General features: G+C 40.8%; 1 protein-coding gene across 8 annotated transcripts in view; it reads right to left on the reverse strand.

The window, feature by feature from the left end:
- LOC143895660 (uncharacterized) overlaps positions 1 to 15,929 on the reverse strand; it is a 281,499-nt gene that overhangs the window by 117,541 nt on the left and 148,029 nt on the right. For all 8 annotated transcript variants that reach the window (XM_077402963.1, XM_077402959.1, XM_077402955.1 and 5 more), the window contains one exon: positions 2,121 to 2,211. In XM_077402963.1, the coding sequence (XP_077259089.1) occupies positions 2,121 to 2,211 (91 nt within the window). The remainder of the gene's footprint in view (positions 1 to 2,120; positions 2,212 to 15,929) is intronic.

Raw genomic sequence — 15,929 nt, forward strand, 5'->3', positions numbered from 1 at the left:
GTGTAGTTTCGGCGGCCCTAAGTTAGTTTCGAACGGTCCCGTAGCAATAGCAGTAGCAGGCTGCTCTCTCTCTCTCTCTCTCTCTCTCTCTCTCTCTCTCTCTCTCTCTCTTTCACTCTCTCCGGTATCGTGCGGTAAAGTGCGACAGACGGGACGAGAGGATCGTTGCGGCTCGCCGCAGGCGACTGCTGCGACCTGCCCTCCTCAGCGACAAATTCCTCCTCTCGGCTCGACCGCTTCGCCCTCCCCCCGGGTTCTCCTCACTCTTGCGCGCCTCGTCGCTCTACCGTCGGAGAACCGGGTCTCTCGACTTCTCCGCTTATCCTCGTGAACTTGTACAACGCGCAAGAAAATCAATCGGCATGGACCAGCAAGGCGCGAGGATTCCGACGGCCTTTCTCCCAGCCCTGGATTCGAGAAAGGGCCACGAGAGCGCCGGCGAGGGTGATTCTAAACATCAAGGAGGTAGAGAGACTGCCTAGTCAGCCCTTAATATCGTGAGAGCCGGATCCGCGCAAACAAGCCACCGTAACCTCCGGTTAAGCGCCAACCAGCCATCCGGTCAGACCAGTGTCGGTCCAACCGCTGCTGGCCCTATTATCGCTAACTAATAAAGGGCCTAATTGAAACGTCGGGCTTTTGTTTCCCGCACTCGAGCGCCGCTCGTCTTTCCGAAAGCGCCGGAGCCGGCCGTTTGACCGGCTCTTGAGGCTCCAATGCAAATCGGAATTCAGTAGCTAAGTGGATTTGCGAAGATCGATATCGGCAATGCTTTAACCGGAAAACTAAACTTGTGATTTCATCTTTCCTATGTGTACATATATATTTATATCTATATTTAACTTCAATTTTCATTTAAAACTACAAATACTTTTAAGTAAATCCAATCTTGTTTATTTTAGGATTGTTAAATTATGTGACTCAAATATTCTTAAATATAATATAAACAAACAAAAATAATTACTTGTAATTGTAGTCAAAATATTATCTACGTAAAAACTGAGAAGTTCTAGATAAATCATAGCTCTTTTCTAATGCGATTGGAAAGGGAAACGCGTCGATGATAATTCAGCCATAACGCATAGACAGAAAGTGATCGAGATCGCTTATAATCGCGACCCGTATATAGACGGCGGCGCACTCGTCCACAACTATTTTCTACGAAGGGGAAAGAAGAAAGTTTGATCGCAGTAAGTGCCATTATCATGAGAGATTACTTTCGACGCGATTTTTGCTCCGGTCGAGAGCTCTGATATACCATCGTCGTGATGTTACGCTCTTAAATTCCACGCGCGTCTTGCCCGTTGGAAGCAGGACGTTATTCTTAGAAAGCACAATCATATCAATTTCCCGAGTCATTAAATTATTTATGCCTTTCTCTGTCGAGAGAGAGGGATTATATGTGGCGAAAGTCCCGTAAGTACTTTCGAACATCGTTCTCATTGTCACAATCGAGCCCATGAAAATCATATAAGATATAAAAAGTAACAAAATGATCATTTATTGATAAACGGCAGATAACTCTAATACCAAGCGTTTCAAAACTTTCCTTTTGCTGGAAGATATTGAATATTAGATATCACACAAAAAAAGATTCTTTTGATGTAAATATTTAGCTCGTGAACTATTAAAGAGAATTAAATAATTTTTTAACAAAATAAGTTTTAAAAGATATTTATAATTCTTTATTTTCCTAGTACAATCAAACTAATTTAATTTGAGCAAAAATTAATGTAAATATTAAGCTATTTTTAAATAATTCAATTTAAAATTATAAACTTATACAATATAGAAAGTAAATATTATATCACATGTACATAAACTAAAGTTCTTATCAAAGCTTCACGCTTGGTTAACATTTCCTCGGTGCATCGGAATGTATCGTCTCACGAGAAAGAAAAATAGGTCGTTCGGATATTAAGCAATGGAACTGCACGTGCACCGAAAGTTTCGCAAGAGCAATGAAAAAACGGCTAGGACCATTCTGCCACAGGCCGAATGATATTGCGCGATAAATCATTCTTCATTTGGTCGCAAAAATATGAGCAGAAAAGAGAAAGAGAGAGGGAGGGAGGGAGAATTAGCTCGCGTGCTGCAAAAATAGTAATGTAAAAACTTACCTTGCTGGCGTGCGGTTGGACTGACTGTTCGTGCGAGAGACCGCTGCAAATCGGCCGAGAAGGCAGCCTGCCGTGTTTTGCTCAGATATAACTGCAAAAGGAAACGAATTATGTGAAATTATTCCTCCCACGTCAATCCTAATTTATAAGCGAAGCATTTCTTTAATTGCTTGTACTATATTAAGGACGAGTTTTGTAATGCGGGAAGACAGATGTGTCGTGACTAAAGTCGAGCCTAAGTGCGCTATTTTGAATTATAAAACGAGCGAATAATTCACTTGTAAGCAGCAAATGACAACGTTCGAATCCATTATTTTGATCGCTATTATTAGGAGTACGGACATTGTAAGTGAAGTGTCATTCTGTGAAATTAATACGATTTCTTGAGAGAAAACGTATAAATTTAGCATAATATCCAATTCAACATGCAATGATAAAATATCAATCACGCATTGCGTACAAATAACTGGGACAAATATTTTGTTTTCTATTTATGCATATATCTTAATTTTAATTGTATATATATATATATACTTATATAATTTATTTGCAGTCATCACCAAGTAATATATGTTATATTTATAAAAAATTGTATTTTTTACGCTTGTAATGTATACATTGTATTGTAATTTATGAAGTAAGACTGCCGTCTTAGATTCAATTAATCAACAATCATAATTGCAACTATCAAGAAGAGACACAACGCGCCCTCGCAATTGTCCGAAGCTCGTTTCGGAGAGGACTGGAGTCGCGGCTCGTATCGGAGAGATTTGGCATCCCGATCACGTGCTGAGGCCAAGACATCCCCTTTAATATTAGGACCAAATCGGACTGACTCGCTTCGGTATAAAATAAAGGGCTGACATGCGAGCACAGCGGGAGAGCCGAGCCAAGCTGAGGGAGAAACCGAAGCAGGATGGAGCTCCGTGAGAGTAACGGAGAGAGGCGTGGAAGACAGGCGAGGGAAGGGTGGCTTCACCACCGCGGTGAGGGATGACTGAGCGAGTCGGTTAAACGGGCGTCTTCTTTCATAAATTTGGAGGGCGCCCCCGGATAAAGGTTTAGAATAAATCGTTCGGCCTGTTATCCACTCCGACGTCGGCGGATAACGCCAGACGAGAACGACCCCGGATGGCTCAACAATCCCTCCTCAACCTTCCCGCATGATCACACGTTGTACCGCTTTGAGACGCGTATTTTGCACGTTTTCCGTGAAAAATTTTAAGTTTCAATCAATATAATACTTTTTGCTTTACGCCAAAACACACAAAACATATTCAATGTAATGTTAATAATTCGATTAAAAGATTTATAGAAGACACTGTAATAAATTTAACAAGAAAATTGAATCTCTTAACAAAAATATATCTTTTGATGTATCACATTTTACAAAATTATTATAAAAGAAAATTTCCTTCATTTGATGAAGGAAAAACTAAGAAATAATATAGCAAAAATGTGTACGCGTATATTGTGTACGATAACTTACTATACGCAAGGCTGACTCTCTAAAATGGCGAGCGTAATATGAAAGTTCAGGCGGGGGTGGCTAGAATGCTCATAAATACATCCTCGAAGATCGCACAAATCGCTCGTTCAAGGCCAATCCCCTTCGACATTCCCTGCAAGAGATACGGGAGGGAACCCTTCTTCGACCCGCGTAGAAATACGCACGGTGATATGGCGAGTATACGCGAGTTACATGCACGCACGCGTGTATAACGTATACGAACGCGAGGTCCAAATGTATCATAGTGCAAAAGAAGGAAAATGATGGAAAAGGAGAGATAGAGAGAAGGGGGTATAAAGTGTAGAAACAAGCAAGAGCATACGAAGGAAGAGAGAGAGAGAGAGAGACGAAGAGGCCAAACCAGGCAGAAAGCCAGTCCAATTTCTCAAACCTGTCCAATCTGTGTCGTATGCAAAATCAATCACGCTCTACCCTGCCACACCGTCCTCCCCGGGAGCCCTGGGGGCCCCACAATTTTCAAATCCACCCGTATAGCCACGCGGTAATCCAACTCTTGAAGCGAAACTTCTCGCCGACCTAAGACAGAGTCCTGCTATCGAAGCATCTTTTTCGATCTATTTCGTCTTTCTGACGACCCGATGTATACATACATACGCCCAATATATAAGTGTGCAAATATTTCAAATGTAGATTTATGAATATATTCGTTTTACTATACTGGCCAACATTGAGTTGACAAATAAATATTATGCAAGAAACTGTCCTTCTTAAATTTTTACAAATATAATTTTTTCAACGTTTAATATCAGAAAACTATCAAGACAAGACAATTACAAAACAATAATTAATGGTAACATCATTTTATATAAACAATAAGTTTCAAATCATAATATTTTATAACAAAGATAAATAATACATAAGGTATAACACACAGCGACGTAAATTTTTTAAAATTATAATACGTATATTATTATAAAAACCATACACCCTCTCTCTCTCTCTCTCTCTCTCTTTCTCTCCAACAAAATGTATATCGACGAAAGAATAATAGCCTTTGAAGCTGTATTGAGATGCACCCATAATTCTGATCAACGTTATAAAGTTTATATTGAGCCTTTGAATCACGGTAATAATATCGTCGAGTGTGCTCAAAAGGCGATCGCGACGCGGAGGAAGACATTTTAAAAAGTAAAATTCAGAAAGTCATTAGAAACTATCGGCGTATCGGACGTTTGTTTCGCCGTCCCGTCCATTGATATGCATTACCTTCGATCGACAGCCGCGATCATTAAAGGGATCTAAGGGCGCTCTGTAAGGGTTTCAAGGCCGGGTGACCGCCTCGAAAAAGTAATTTGTCCTTTGGGGTACGAACTTCAAAGTGCACGCGGGACGAACGTCCCGCGTGCGGGTATGCTACAACAAGCGGCGTTCTACTTGCGCCCCTTTCTACTTGGCGCCACTGATCAGACTTGCTGATTTTTGCCGTCGCAACGTCGGCGTGGACCTTGTCCACCGGCGCCCGTCAAGGGCCCCGGCTGTCGGAGCTCTCAGCCCCCGAGAAGACGGAGAGAAGCGGGAGCGCGCCACACGAGGGGTGCGAAGAGTTTAGCATACGCATTTTGTACATTGAAATCCCGACACGTTCGTCCAACTTTAAATTGAAACTCGCCCGACACCCGCATCGTCTCTCGTCGATACTCGTTGCCGTTGCCGTTATCATCGTCATCGTCTGACTGTCTAGCGAGATGTCGTCGTGTTGACATTAAGAGATTACAGTCAAAAACGCGGGAAAATTGTTTAATACTTGTATGGAAGAACAAAATAAATCTAATTATTTCAAAAAATACATTTAATCAAATTTTAGACATTAATTTTCCTATATATGTTATGGATTTGTAAAAAAAAACAACGTCATCTTTTTGCATTTATTTTTTCATTAAAATAAATCACAATTTTTAATCAAATAAGTTTGAAATATTAAAGAATATTGAAAGCATTTTTTAACATTTGGAAAAATAGAGTTATCTCGATTCAAGAAATTTTACTCTTTTATATATATATCATTAAAAAATATTAATTAAAGAACAAACTTGTGTACGAGAAAATATAATAATAAAGAAAATAAAATAAAATAGAATTTAAATATATATATATATATATATATATATATATATATATATATATATATATATAGTTACAAGATTGAGGATAAGTAAAACAAAACAATAAAAACAATGCTTAATGATTGATTCTATTGACTAAGATAATATTTACAAGAATATGATGCACTGCTATTCGCACAACGCAGAGTTTAAATGACGCCGTATATTACGATTTCCCAGGCTGATACGACACAATGGATGCCAATGTAATAGTACGAAATAATCGACTTCGCCTCAGCGAGTTTCCAAATCTTGTCGCGTGACATTACGCGTAGGGATAATAGTGAGAGATCGGGCATTTTTAATTAAATAATACTAATCACAGAAGGCAACCCTCCTGCGCGCAGGCAAATCTCATCTCATTCTGCTCCTGGACCATCCCCTCCTCACGAAGCCTCTATCTTTTACTCCGTCCCGCCAAGCTTCTTCTCTTCCTTGGACCCGCGAATCGTCTCTCTTTTAGACTTCGAATTGTAATTAACATTTGGTTCTCCCATTAGTGGAATTAAAGTGCCATTCCATAATCTAGGAGGCCGAGAGAAGAGAAGAGGGGCACCTTATCTTTCAGACTTCAGCCCCGTCTGCGGGAGTCGTTTTAACCCCCGCTGGGCGCCTCCAGCCCCTTTCCGGGTCTACGCCAACCGTCGGTTGCCCGTAGCTTCCTTCGGTGATAACTCCTTTCCGCGAGAGAACTCCCCCCGTCGTCGGTGGGAGAGAAAGAAAATCGCGACGGGGAAAAGAAAAACGGTGATTAAAACGTTTGAAAATCCGATATCGTATCTCCGTGTGCCGAGTCGTCTATTCGAGATCGCGCGTATACGCAAACCGATTTCGCGATTTCCGTTTCCTTAAAAGAGAGAACTTAACATTATCAGACATTTAAAGCAGATATTTACGTCGATCTATATAAAATATTCGGTACGTATACTATGTATATGTATCCTTCGCGTGTCTATTAATATTTATAATATTTTTAAAAAACCTATAATTTATTGTCGTTGAACTATTTAACATATTTGTCTAAATATTTAATAGTTTCCATAGCATATATATATATATATATATATATATATATATATATATATATATAGCCTCAAAGATATTCTCAGGTGGCGAAGATGCAGAAGATATTTTACAAAGATAATCAGCAGAAGGTATCACTTCCAGATTGGGGCTTCACCGAGTCGCACGAGGTCGAACAAAATGATAAAAATAAAGGGCAAGATGAAGAGGGTGCCGGCAGTGGTAAAATAAAAAAGAGCAAAGAGATAAGAAAAGGGCTGCCTGCGTTGACATTTTCCGGTGGTTGAGTTAATAATGCGCACGGCACACAACCGCGTCGGGCGGGGATGGATTCACAAAGTGCCATCATAAAGAGGTACGGATGTGTTTATTCGGGAATTTGCCTTTTTCCACCGTTTTCCCCGCTCAACTCGGATGCCATGAGATTTTTATCTTATTTTTCGACGACGATCCCGCCTGGGGATTTATATACTTTCGGCTCTGGATTGAAAAGGAGGGCGTGTGAGCGACAAAAGAAAACAAAGGACGGAGAGAGGCGGGTAGACACCAGACGAAGAAGTAGGAAGAATCACGATGCAATTATTTTCGTTCCAGCTCGTGAACGGATTTTAAGACCGTCCGATCGCTGAACCGAGAAGGAAAGGAAGAACGTAGGAAACCTGAAGGCCAGAAAAAAAGGATTAACCTCGTCAAGTGGGAGAGTCCGTGACAAAGACGTTAAAGTGGTCGTAGGGGATGAGATATATTGTTCCGAAATCTGGGGTGAAATGCTCACATCGTCGAGCATCATGGGACGGCGAGACACTAATGGCATTTTTATTATTTCTCTCTGGAGCCCTAAAGTAATGGGGCGCCTGTATGGTCCATTGGACACGTGACAGGGTTGACAGCTTCTCACCTTTTCTACGTCTTTCCACGACACGACGATTTCCTGCGACGCGAGCATGAGAGAAGCCATGCAACTTGTATCTGAACCAATAACTTCTCTTTACATTATTACCAGTCCAAACTCTGATTATTTCCTTCTACTATCATCTTCTAATATTTATTCCTTGCAGCCATGTAAGACTAAATCAATTGAACCAGGCTTATTAGAAATGTTAGCATCTTTTTAAACATTACGATCTTTTATATTTATATCCAATATCAAATATATATGTTTCCAACTAACTTTTATTTTAAAAACGTTTATAACAAATAAACATAGGAAAATACATTGTAAATTTATAAAAAAAATGCAAATAATTTTGACATATATTAGTGAAATATATATTCGTTCTCTGCAGTCGTTTTCAAAATACCTAATGCCGCAAGATCGCAAATCATAAGTAACTCGCCGCAACGTACGAGCCATTGCCGTCCCACGTACCCACGAAGCCGTTGGGCTTGTTGGGTTTTGATGAATGAGCCTCACATAAAGCTGAAGTATGGTAAAAGCCGCCGTGGCTACCGCCGTAATATTCTACCCTGGGAGCTTTTAGAATCGCTAATGACTAATGGCACCAAAAGGAACCCCCTCCAATGGATGTTGCCTCGGTTCACGGATTAGCGTTTCGTGTGATTCCATCTCGAAATTTTTGATCTCGTCATTCAAGGATACGAATCCGTCTTGCTGATGCGATCCTTTCATTTGCTTTTACTCCTCATATACAAATTTCCTTCTGTAATTTGTAATTTGTCATTCAACATGTAATAGAAAAGTATTTTAAAATAAGAACAACGTTACATAATAAAGAAGTAAGCAATTATGGTAGACTAGAGAAATATCTTCATATTTAAATACACATATGTGAATTATTTTCGATATTAACTTGAAAATCAATTTAAAAAACTAGCTAGTTCCTGTTTTTGATCATAATATTAAGTCAAATAAAAATTTTATATCTTTTATGCTTCAAAGTTTGATTATTAATTATTATTTTTTATGTATTATCCATTCTCTTTTTCTAATATACCTAATATTGATTTTAATTCCTTTTGCTCGGAATAGAACACAACGTTTTCAACATCGCATAAATATCGCACGTGCGCGTCAGGTACTACCAGCAGTCAGCGAGAAGTTAGGGTTCGTTCAAGTATTATGAGCAGCCACGAAACATCGTGCGAAATAGGCAACAAGCTTAGATGGAGCTTACGATTGCTCGTGGACCGAATGGCTAACGAGCAGGAAACGATGAGAGATCTCGCACGAGAAAGAAAAAGCAAGAGACGGTGGATGCCAGAGGGTTGCCAGGTCCAGAGGTGTAGATCGGGACAGAAGTAACGAAAGGGGGAGCCAAAAAGTACTTTAATATACGGCAATCCCCTTGGCTTGGAGCTCGCAAACTCGGACCGAGCAGCTCTCCGTCCGCCTCCGCGTATTTCTCTCCGCGTTTCGTCGCCACGTGGCTTCCGATGAAATTTGGCATCTTCCACATGAGCCGCCTTTGATGCCCGCTACTCCCATTCTAATTGCGGAAACCCGTCGCAATCGGCTTGCAAAAGTCGCAAAATGAAAATCATGCGAAGCCCACATGCAACAGCCGTAGTAATTTCTATGGCAAAAATATTAGAAGCTATTTTTTTATACAATTGTTTTAACTATACTGTGTTAATAACTTAGAAATGTCAGAAATATTCCTGTTACCGACAAATCTCGAAACTCAATTTCGGAGAAAGAAAGACGACGGTGCGAAATCGCAAAATTGCGTAAACGTGCACATGTGGCTGCCTGAAAAGAAGCTAAGTACGAAGCTAATCTGTTTATCCTGAATAATGGAAGTAAATGAACGAATCTATACAGAGTGAAGCGGGCCAATAATTGAGAAGCAACGGGGACAGAGAAGCACCAATCCCTCGCTCGTTCTTTCTTCTCTTTTCCTTGCCAGCTGATCACGCTTCTCCGCGGTTAAGTCCCATGAGAATCCAACACCAACAAGGAACTATCTTGTGAGCGAACCAGTCATTTATCCTTTTATCGAGCTCCCCATTTCTGTCGGACGACGGACTTTAATGAGCAACGACTTCTTGTCGACGAACAAATGCGAAAAAATTAACGCGAGTATTCCCTTGCAATAATTGTGGCGTTTCGCAAAAAAAAAAGTAATCCAACAGTAGTATACAATCGCAACAAGGTGTATAAAATTTTTTTTGCCTTTTTAATTGTTGTTTTTGCATCGTGATCTCATTAATTTTACGTTCATCTTCGACACTCTCGCCCTGAATTTCGCGTAGACTTGCTTAACAAGATTTACCGCTAATCACCGTCAAGAAACCGTTCGCGTGTAATTTGTTTATACCCCGACCATATTCACCCAGCCATAACTCCTTGACCCCATCCGGCCCTTCGTTCTGCGAACGTTCACGTGCGGCGCCAGAACCTCGTCGATTATCGCGTCTGCCCTAAGAGATTTCCTTGGAGGAAATCAAAATTACGACATTCTGCACGGGATCGTATCCACGCAAGCATAATTATAAGAAAACACTGTAAGCTGTGTAACTACTTCAAATGTACCGACAAATCTCGTATTTTTACATATATATATTTTTTTAAGACTACACATTTTATTTTTTAATAATGTCTTTAGTGTTTTTTTTAACGGTAAAAAATATATAATAAATATTTTCGTTTTACCTTCAAGATTTATTGCTTGCAAATGCTCAGTTGGAATCGTCACAGTTATTGCGCATTGTCGCGTTAGAATACATTTTCGCGACGCCTTCCAAAGACGTCTGTCAGGTCGTACGACGGCGCTAACTGAAGCTGTTGCAAGGTATTGGGAACGGAGAGATCCCGGACTTCTTTTTAACCCGCGGCGGGGCGTAAACGGCGTAAAAGCGGCACCACCCCCTTATCTACATATCAAAAAGGCAATCCGGGGAACTCGCTTATGTAAACGGCGTGGGTGGCTCCGTGTCCCGACCGGGGATGAAAAGAATTTCGAAATCCGCGCGCTAATAAACCTGCTCTCTGGCACCGCGACGACCGCCGCCGCGCCGTCGAGGGAGGTCCTGACGAGGTATTCGTGGGGTTAAGCTCTTTAAGCCGCGGATTAAGCGAGGTGGCACGAGAATTTAAAGTTCCGCCAGGCCGACGAGGTCCGAGGCAAACTCCGGCACGTATATCGCACAGATACAGAAGTTGCGATCAAAAATATATTAACTTTCTGAAAATCGCATACATGTCTTCCCGAGCAAATATTAATTTCCTCAGAAATTTTCAAAACATTTTTAGAAAAATTCAAACATTTCCTTAAAGTAAAGTAGAGTCGTTATTTTTACAAACAAACAAATTTATTCTATTATTCAACAAAAATCGCGAAAAGATCAATTCAGAAATTTTTCAATGCAAATTACATCCTCATAAAAATGAATCTCGAAGTTTACTTGGGGGAAAAAAAAAAAAAAAAAACATTAACACACAATTATAAGATTAAAGTTTAAAGTTCGTCCACCCTCGCAGTACCTTTTCTCTCTTTTTCTCTTTCATAAGGATAATAAGGTATTCAAAAATACTTAAAGCTGAGACAATAATACGCGCACGATATTTTTGCAGCCCACTGCGACCCCACCGAATCCTCGACCTATGAAAACGTCAGGGACCAGCAATCACGGTGGAAAGAATTTAATCAGCTCAAGGACCAGCGAGCATTTCCAGGCGAGAGAATTCTCTAGCCTCCTCGCCTCTCTGCACTCAACTCATCTTCGATCCATTCCCGTCCCCATGATGCTAAGAGAGGATAGGTATATATATATCTCTCTCATACTACCAACTCTCGCCTCTAATTCGAACGTTCGTCAGGCTGCACACACGAGCCATTATGTGGCCGGTTCTCATTAGCATTTAATGCCGGCAAAACTTTGATTTGCCAGCGGTCGAAGAGGCCGTCCATACTCATACCGATTACAATTTCCGTTTAAATTCGCGAGCATACTTTATAAAGCTCTCACCAGCCATGGCTGATTTGGAGTAACTATTATTTCGTTCAAAAGGGTTTCGAAATCGGAAAGACTGGACTTAGGCAAAGTAGATATTCGTTAGCCGCTTAATTGGGGAATAACCTCCGCTCTTACCGCGACGTTATTCCTGTGATTTCGGAGAATTAAGCGCTTTGTGCTAAATTATTGGACACGAAATACGATAATTGGAGATGAATCGCAGAAATATCAAATATTGCTGATAATTTCAAACATTATTACTAATGTTTAACTTGAAAAAGATCCCTTTAATATATGTATAACTTTCAAAAATATATAGAATACGACAAACAATAATAAATGATAGTAATATTTGTGTTTTGCTATTTATTATCTTTTTAAATAAAACGTTTAGAAAAAAAGTAGTGCAAGCACACTCAGTTTGTCAAAGAAAACAATTTCATGCTTATCTAAGTATGATTTACATCTCTGATACTTCACTTATATTCTTTTCTAAATCTCTCAAGTCTTTTTAATCTATAAATGTCAACATCATTAAAATTAATTAACCCTGTGAATACCGATGACTTGAGAAATAGACTCCGTATCCAACACAGACTATATAATTTAATTAATATTCCTGCTTCTCGATTAAATTCCAACCTGCACGTGAGCCTTGAGCCTGATAAGCGATTAATCCTGCACGGCCCCGATAAGACGATGCCACGAGACAAAAGGGTATATAGGTGGTAAGGTAATATCCAACGTCGCGTTGCGCGAAACGAGCCAATTAAGTGGACCCTACGAAATTGATTTTTAATTGAACCGACAAAACCGATGACGTTAATAACTGAAGGTGTAGCACGAACAGTTAATCAAATTTTAACCGCAGACTGCTGGAAATAATACGCCGCGGCCCCCTAACAAAAAGTTTCGCGACTAATTAACACGTCTGTGTGTGTGTGTGTGTGTGTGTGTGTGTGTGTGTGTGTGTGTGTGTGTGTGTGTGTGTGTGTGTGTGTGTGTGTGTGTGTGTGTGTGTGTGTGTGTGTGTGTGTGTGTGTGTGTGTGTGTGTGTGTGTGTGTGTGTGTGTGTGTGTGTGTGTCTACACCTGATATATTAATTACAGTCTAGCGACGATGTTTTGGACACTTCATACATTATATTGAGAACAAACGTACAATTATATAATTACAAAATAGAGCCTTCAGAGCATCCGAGTACAAAAACTCGGCGGCAGCAAATGCTGCCGTCATAAAATGTACAAATATACACGTCATTCTCCTACAGTGCGAGAGACAAGAAATTATGTTCTCGAGCAACACTCGATGACGAGGAACAGCGGCGTAAAAAGAGCGTACATAAACGGGCGAAACATCCTCGTAATTTTACTTAGCCCGAGACGTTTTCAGCCGGGCAGCCGGGTCTCGCAGTCCCACCATCATCATCCTATCGCCACGGAAACCCTAAGCCCCACTCGCCCGCCTTTCGCGGCTAATGTCTTTTCTGTGTCGCGCTAGTCGTCGTCCCCTGACACAGCGCCGATGGAACGTCCTGCCGAGGCATTATCCTATTTCGCGAGCCATTCTCCCGTCGACGTCGGACTCGCGCGGGTATAACGAATAACGAGTAAGTCCCTCCTCGTGGAATTCACTCCCGGGTCCGAAGATACTATCAGCGTATCCGTGCTTAATGACGAAACCCGCGCAATCTGACCTTCGTTCACGCACGTACATGGTAGCGCTCGAATTCACGAACTTCCAGCACGAGTTAGTGCAGACCCGTTAATTGTTATGCGCCGCGCGTAATCACATCCGCTCCCGCAATCATTTCGTTATTCATTCTGCGATCTCTGCGGAACGAACGGAAACCCGCTGTGTTACGTATTGTCTTTTAAAAATGATGGAAATTATTTCTATATCCCAATGTATTCTTTTCAAATTACAATTGCCTCGTTTAGTTGTAGAAACTAAATTTAGAACATTTACTCAAATTTCTTCGAATTTAATTTACTTTTCTAAAATTCTTCTCTTAGAACGCAATCAAAATTACGTCAAAAATATAAATTAAAAATATTAAAAGTTTGACTAGTAAAATTTGTTATAAAAGATAATATCTTTTTTTCTCATGTATTAATAATTTTGCATTATTTTGGAGATTTTCTCATACAACATAGCAAAACATTAAGCAAAACTATGAGGAGAATTTAAGTTAAATCATTAATATGATTATATTACAGTATATAGGAAAAGGCAAACTCTATACAAAAGAAGGCCGTAAGGAAAATCAATTTTTGCACACACACAGTGTCCGTATCATTACAAATCATGAAATGCCTACAAGACTGACGATCACGATGACTAACTTACGCGACTTTTCGAGATTAAAGACTCAGTCGCCTGACGCCTCGTAATACAGCGAGCGGTGGAAGCCGACACTGCATCACGCGGTAACGTAAGAACCGAGCAATTTGTTGGTATCAGGTGCGCGGGCTATCTCAACTCGTAAGCCCCCGGTTTCGTCCTCTGCCGGCAATTAACTCCATTACCACTCTGTAACATCGTAGGCCAGGCTGCCTGCCACGCGAAGTGTGCGCAACTTGTTAAGCCTTTGGGCTCCGGACTTTAGGCCCTTCGGAGCCCGAAGGGACGCAAGATAAGATCGTGTGACGACGCTCGCGTTATGCTGCGCCAACGAGACGTTTCGAGTAATATCAATGGAATCAAAACTTTCTCTTCGCGTTTTCTCATTTGCAGTAATGATAATAAGAAAACTCGACAGAGACCATGTAGAGTAAAATTAAAGTCGGACCTCTCTAGGAAACTGTTAACGCGGAAGATACTGATATAAAATGTTATTTAACTATACAATTCAACCGAAATAAAAAATAACTGATATATTTGAGCAAGAAAGAAAAAGTAATGAAGCTAATACTCATATATTTAAAATCGCATACAACATGCAATACACATATGAGGCTTTTCGAACGGATATATCGCATTTTGTAAATAAAGTTGCGAAATGTCTTACTTTCGCAAACCAATGACCCATTATACCGTCCGGCAAAAGCGATGATACATATCCGCATGATATTAGTGTACCGAGAGGGACGACAACTGGGACTCCTGCGTCTCGCAAACGTACGAGCCCCCCTGAGTGCGCCACTGTCATATAACTCCGTCAGTTCAATTCACATATTCATAGGGAAATAGCAAGGCGAAAGGTAGAAGAGTCGGCTACTTGGGGGGGTAACGCGCGACTCCGTGTGACTGTATTGTGTGTGTGTTTGCATGTATATGTCACGATTGCCACCGGCCGCGACCTCATGCATACATCACGGACAGAAAGTGATGGAACGCACCCGCGGCACCCTGGGTCATCTCACAGCGGCGAGACCATCACCCTGACTGATTGCCAACTCCCACGCCAGACTGCGACGACGACGACAACGACGACGATGATGACGACGAGAACGACGACGACGACGACGACGACGACGAGGAGGGCGACTTCTCTCGACCGCCGCTATTCCGTCACATTGTCGCGGTTTCAGAAACGCGGAAGGTGTTCCGTAAATCATGAGACTACTGCTAGATCATGTTGAAGATTAATGACAACTGGAACAGCCGTCAGAGCTAGCCTCGTACGTCTATGTCCCTGTTATATGTGGGTTGTGTATAAGAATATGTAGTCACTGGAGGAAGTATATTATCTTATTTATATGATTTATATACAATATATATATATATAAATTTAACGAATGACAACTTATTAAATGGATTTATTATTGCTCACTAAAATGAGTATATTGTTTAATCTCTAACATGTACCAAGAATTTATCCCTTTAATAGATGATTCGTTGTAATATTAGATTACACAGTCTTAAAATAAAAAGATCAATGTATACCGTATACGTATGTACCTACATATCTTCGTTTAAAGATCGTAAACGCATGGCAATGTTTTTGACACATCAGATGAAACAATGTAATTAATGCTGATTAGCCAATACCAAAATGTTGTGATTCGCAATGAAGCTCAACGTAACTACACCAAAACGTCCCCGTAGAACGCGATGCTGCCGTGAGCAAAGAGGCGGAAGGCAGTAACAGAGAAGACGATGTAGTGTTTACGGGCGAGGCAGCAATAGATGGATGTAGTCAACGCGTAATTGCTACCGACGCGGCAGCTCACTTCCTGCATCTGGCAGCTGCCGACGCCTAACATTTGTTTTGACAGCAGTTACATTAATTAG

Source organism: Temnothorax americanus, unplaced genomic scaffold (assembly GCF_048541705.1).
Source record: "Temnothorax americanus isolate GAGA-0224 unplaced genomic scaffold, ASM4854170v1 Scaffold1, whole genome shotgun sequence".
NCBI classification, from domain to species: Eukaryota; Metazoa; Arthropoda; class Insecta; order Hymenoptera; family Formicidae; genus Temnothorax; species Temnothorax americanus.